The sequence below is a fragment of the Cibotium barometz genome, chromosome 60 (assembly GCF_041138505.1).
Source record: "Cibotium barometz isolate CiBa-2024 chromosome 60, ASM4113850v1, whole genome shotgun sequence".
NCBI lineage: Eukaryota > Viridiplantae > Streptophyta > Polypodiopsida > Cyatheales > Cibotiaceae > Cibotium > Cibotium barometz.
The window spans coordinates 22590056-22595650 of record NC_141105.1 but is presented as its reverse complement, the minus strand read 5'-3'; the positions used below and the strand labels follow the sequence as shown (position 1 = coordinate 22595650).

At 41.7% G+C, this 5595-nt stretch overlaps 1 protein-coding gene across 2 annotated transcripts; it reads right to left on the bottom strand.

Moving 5' to 3' along the window:
* Positions 1–608: 608 nt before the first annotated feature.
* LOC147605136 (putative F-box protein PP2-B12) lies at positions 609–2205 on the bottom strand. Of its 2 annotated transcripts, none has more exons than XM_086794204.1 (3): positions 1802–2205; positions 1333–1451; positions 609–1238 (listed from the first exon to the last, which is right to left on the bottom strand). In XM_086794204.1, exons 1-3 carry the CDS (start codon positions 2132–2134, stop codon positions 830–832), a joined length of 861 nt encoding a protein of 286 aa, XP_086650330.1. In that variant the 5' UTR covers positions 2135–2205; the 3' UTR covers positions 609–829. The 2 variants fall into 2 exon arrangements, with proteins under 2 accessions (XP_086650330.1, XP_086650331.1); XM_086794205.1 differs by having other exon boundaries at positions 609–1139.
* Positions 2206–5595: the final 3390 nt, after the last annotated feature.

Below are 5595 nucleotides of genomic sequence, written 5' to 3'. Positions count from 1 at the left end.
ACAAGAAATCACAGGTGATCTAGACACACATTATTCATTGGTTTTAGGGTCGTCCTCAGAAAAAATGACACCCTATCATCCAAGGTCGTGGCCGATACCAAGAAACGATACAAGCAAGCGAAGGCCCAGAAGACAGCGCTGTAGCAAGCCCTGGAAGAAGCCCAAATCAGAGCCCAGAACATAGAGATCCATCTTTAAGCTAGCAGAAGAACAAGAGAAGGAAGCACTTGGAGCATTGTGTTGGTTGTGTGCACCATATTTCACACCGGGTTTATTGCATAAGTATATAAGACAATACATTATATTATCCAATCTTAGAAGTGTGTGACTGAACAACAAGAAATTAAACTACTCATTTCATATGGATCATCGACTACCTCGGCTTTGATCTTTAAAAATACTCTCTATCTCTCTCTCTCTCTCTCTCTCTCTCTCTCTCTCACACACACACACACACACACACACAATTTTGAAAAAAAAAATGTTTGATTTCAAGAATTCAATAGTGCCGATTTGCAACAAACACAAAGAAAGGTAACCAGGATAACAACACTAAAGGAAATTTCTTCAGCATGTGGGAGCAAAAACAATTGGCCAACATATATAAATTGCCTTGAAAGAAAATTTATATAATAGCTGTATTGCCCAAATTTTGTTGCTTTCTCACAAGAAAATGATTTCACTTCTCAGAAGAGGTTAAAGCCATGAATGGATGAAGTTATATCACAAGTTGAACCACTTTCTTTTTTTCCCTTTCCCCTTCTCATGCACAATCGGCTTTCACACGATGTTCCAAGCCATCTCTGCAAGCGTTCTACGAAGATGAACCCTAAAGTGCAATGCTTGGCTGAATCTTTACACCATCCAAAATGAGGCCCGTTTTCCACGATCCACCATCAATTTCCATCATGCTAAACTGTACCTTAAGCTGCATCTCACTCTCCACAAGAAACTCTCCTGCGTCGAGCTCCATCCAATGACGACCCAATAATCGTAAGGGTGTCACTCTTACAGACCTTGATACAATCTGGTCTCCTTGGAAAACCCGCTGAGACTCTGCGTGTTGTCCATTTGATGTGAACACAGAGAACTTAACTGGTGATCGTGCCCACCCTCGTAATGTATCCTCAAAGATAACCCTGAATGACACTGTGTAAGATCCTGGCATGAAAACGGTTTCAAACTCACCACAGACTTCCAACCAGCACACTCGTTTTAAGCACGCCCCCTCGGGAAACCTAGGGCAAAGTCATGTCATGGGGATAAATCCCATAAAACGAAAAAAATTCCAAGCACATAAACACTTCAGAATGTGTTGATTTGAAGAATTACCAGGAATCTGGTTGTGGAGCCCAATGCCAATAGTGGGGATCATCGCCCCATGTAATGGACAAAGATCTTGCTGACTTCACAAAGCATCCTTCACCTGTGGCTGGATCCAGCCAAAATGGCTGCAGGTAATACACACACACACACACATAATCACCCCTCCTGTGGATCACCCCTCCTGTGGCTGGATCACCCCTCCTGTGGCTGGATCCAGCCAAAATGGCTGCATGTAATTTACACACACACACACACACACACACATAATCACCCCTCCTGTGGCTGTATCCAGCCAAAATGGCTGCATGTAATTTAAACACACACATACACAATCACCCCTCCTGTGGCTGGATCCAGCCAAAATGTAATTTACACTCACACACACATAATCACCCCTCCTGTGGCTGTATCCAGTCAAAATGGCTGTATGTAATTTAAATCAAATTTTTTACAAAGAAAAATAAGAACACTTTACCAGAGAAAAATCTTTCCGAAGGATTCCAGCACGAAGGCGGAAGTAGAGGTCTTTTTTGGAGAGAATTGTAGGAGAAGCAATGATGGGGTTGGAGGGGAGCCTAGGCGCCCAAGCGCCGTCTGAATCCACTGCTGCCCGGAGGGCCCTGCAGACCCTGGCGACCCTGCAAGCGTCCACCGCACCCAGAAACAAAACCACGCGCACCAGGCAGTCCTTCGGCAAATCTGAAAGCCCAAATTCTGTTACAATTATAGAATCGGCTTCATCAACAACCGTTGCAGGCGCAGACGGAGAAGCCGAGGCAGAGGCAGAGGCAGAGGCAGAGGCACCCATTATACAGTGCTCCGGTTTTTTTTTCGCAATCTCTGGAGGACCTTTTAAATGTCCAGAAATTTGAGAGTGCCAATCACAATTTTCATATGAACCAACTCCACACTTAACCATAGTTCTCATCACTTTATTTGACTAAGACCATTTAGATAATTACCATTTAGAATTATTGCTATTTCAAAGTTCGCCTTCCATCAAATTTAGGCATACAAATTTTGTCCCGGGCAAGCCACGCAAGAGTCTTCTTATATCAGACCCTCCATTCCTCACCAAAATCTTGCACAGGCCAGAGAAACTGTGTTGCATATAACCACCCTATCATGAAAAGGGACCCTCATACCTTCCCACTTCTTTAATTTCACAAAAAACCCCAGTCAGTTAGTTGTTTATTTGTCACATCTACCCCAAAAGGAACCCACCACCTCACACTCCCATTTCTCCAGATCAAAGTTATTATCCTCTGACAAACTGATCAGTTTAGACTTGTGGGCTGTGTTTCTGCCCAAATGTCTTAACCAGAAGGAAATCTGGGCTAAGATGTCAAGGGAATTGGTGGAATGTTCAGCTATGTATCTGGATGGAGTGTGGCAAGGTCTAAGCTAGACGGATAAAGTATTTTCTCATGCCCCTCTCAAAATAATTGGATCCCCACGGTGTAGGAACTCATGGTATGGGATGGATGTGGCAGAGCTTCAGGGAATTCTTTATTGTGCTTAGGGATATGGTGGATTCATAAGTTCAATCCCCCCTTAGCCTTACAAGACCCCAGAAAAGCCAAAAGATTGAATAATAAGGGGTTGAGGAGATTTAAGGATTGTTGGGATAATGCATCAATAGGATGGAAAGAGCTAGAGCAATTGAAGATGGATCTTGCCCTGTCTAACAGAGAAGCACAGCTGATCAAGTATGTGTTGGAGGAAGTGCAAAAAGGTTGGACATCCACTGCTGGGGATGATACTTGTTGGATCAAGGATTGGACCTGGTTTAATGGCTCTAAGATGGACAATGCCTTGAGGGTAAGTGAGTTTTGTACAGTGCCTTGAGGGTAAGTGAAGATAATGTCACTCACTGTAATAGAATATGGAGAGTGAATTGGAGCCCTAATTGTTGGAGAAGGAAGTGGAAGAAGGCAATATGGGAAATGGAAATACCTACCAAATCTCAGGTGTTCTTGTGGAGAGTTTATATGGAAGCTTTGCCCATTGGCTCCAAACTAGTTCAAAGGAACTTCACAAATGGATGTTGCCCCAGATGCAAGACTGCCTTAGAAGATGGGAAACATACATTTTGGGATTTCCCTGCTATTAGAGGAGCTTGGGTCAAAATTGGGAAATGGGTCCAGAATCATTTAGGAGTGCATGGTCAATGGGGGGGGACTGGCTATTTGGCAGAGATGGTCAGCTAATGAACATGTGGATGTGATCTTTAATATCATTAGGTGCTATTGTTTATGGGAAATCTGGAATTCCAGAAACTACATTGTGTTTCAAAAAGCTTGTGATACAGGGAATGATGTTAGTGGATTGATGCATAAATGTATTTGTATGTGCTGGTCTATATGTTCGATTAACATAATTAGGGAAGCTGAGCTATTTCAGTTGATTCAGTCTTTGCAATGTGCTATTATCTGAGCCTTTTCCATGGGGGGTCAATTGCAAACATACTAGGTTGTGCCTAACTTTTGGGATATTGTTGTGTAGGGTCTTAGAAGGTAGAGGGTGAAGATCAAGACAACCTAGTATGGTCCTAGAACAAAGAGGTGGTATAAGAAGGTTAAACAAGCTAGTTACATCTTTGTAAGAATCCAGTGGGGTCCAGACCAACTGGTTTCAAAAAGGGGAGATGAAGGGTGAGATTTTGGAAAAATAGACCCCTAGGGGTTGCACATCTGAAGCTTTGATTGAGGCATGTATCTTGCTAGGATATCACTTATCTTGGGGTGAATCTTCTTTTGTTTCAGAGGATTTGATGTGTAGCCTACTGAATGGTGACTCTTATGCAGATGATGTTAAGGGCTGAATGTGGGCATAGAAAGTTTATGTAAAGCTGTCTTTTTCTTTTTATAATATATATATATAATTGGTCCCCAAAAAAAAAGTTCTCCATCCATAAATTCAATTAAAAATTCACTCTAAAAATGGTACTTGGTGCATGCTTCCTAAGTGGTATTGTCTACTCAATCTTCGCAGTCTCATACTATTGCCAATTTTGGTTTACCCCCAAAGTGTTCCTAAAGTGTTGATAACACACTTGCTCCAAATTGTTTTGGTCTCTTTTTGTGACTTTTTAATGTTTTTTAAAGAATTTTGGATTTTTAATCTTTTTGTATTTTAGAGATTTATTTAAAAAAAATAGGAATTTCTCAGTTTTACAAAATTTTTAGTCTTTTCTCAGTTTTTGTATGTTTTTGTATTTTTAAGAGTTTCTTGATCAGAGGATTTACATAAATCCCTCTATTAAAATTTCATATTTTCAATTTCCCTAGACATGCTCCCATTTGGGATTTCTTTTTTTTCATGATTTCCAATGATAACTAAGTAGCATAAGTTGGTGCGGGGCTGCTCTAAATACTGTGCTAAAATACTAGGCATAGTTAGGCACTCTATGACGAAGTTTCAAATACCCAAGTAGTGCATGGGAAAACGTAGGTCAAAATCAAAATGATTTTCTTTTCTTGTTGAAACATATCTTTTTCATCCACTGCCATGCCAATTTTTAGTCTCCCCTAAACCATTGGCCTAATTTACTTTCAAGGAAAAGTCCAAACAAATAGATCTTGATGGGATCATCAATATGTCCCATGGCCCCACAAATTTGATCAAACTTCTCTAGGTAACCAAATGGGATCTCTGGTTCCATCAAATTTGGTCATCATCCTTAAGATGTGGATTCGGTTGGTTTTGCCCATGTTAGGTTGGTTGTAACTCCCCTTCCCATTTCAAATGCCACCCTTAGCGTATCTTCTGCATATTCACATGGCAATGGAACATAAGGAGGTGGTTGCGTGAGACCCTCTATTTCAAGGTATGTGAGCTCTTGCCCTAAGGGGTTAGGCTATGCAGTTATCAGTGGCACATGTTCTCCACTAGCCTGGCCACCATAAGCTCGTTGGACGTTCTATAAATGCTCTTGTGGATCCCTTTACGATGAGATAGTCCCTGACATTGGCTCTTTGGTTCCATAATAAAGGCACTTCTATAGTGGGCTTCTATGGAGAGTGGGACTCTTGCTTCTTGCACTGTGTGCACTTGTTGGATGAAGAAAGGACTAGTGCTTAATAGAGTGGTCTTGTTAAGAAGGCTAGACTCCTTTCGATCCACCTCTACGACGACGAGGAGATTTGGGAATAAATGAGCCAAAGAAGCACAGACGTGAGTGGAGAAATAGTGGAGCGCCTGCAAATAAGGGCCCTACCACCACGGTCGTCCGAACTCTGAATTCACCAATTAGCTCTATAAATAGCA

Bases quoted from the DNA above. Each gene is read 5' to 3' on its own strand.
- LOC147605136 (XM_086794204.1), bottom strand. From the start codon at position 2,134: ATGGGTGCCTCTGCCTCTGCCTCTGCCTCTGCCTCGGCTTCTCCGTCT. The intron at 1,452-1,801 runs GTAAAGTGTTCT...TATTACCTGCAG, and splicing joins TTCGGAAAGATTTTTCTCTG to CCATTTTGGCTGGATCCAGC. The intron at 1,239-1,332 runs GTAATTCTTCAA...ACTTTGCCCTAG, and splicing joins GCTCCACAACCAGATTCCTG to GTTTCCCGAGGGGGCGTGCT.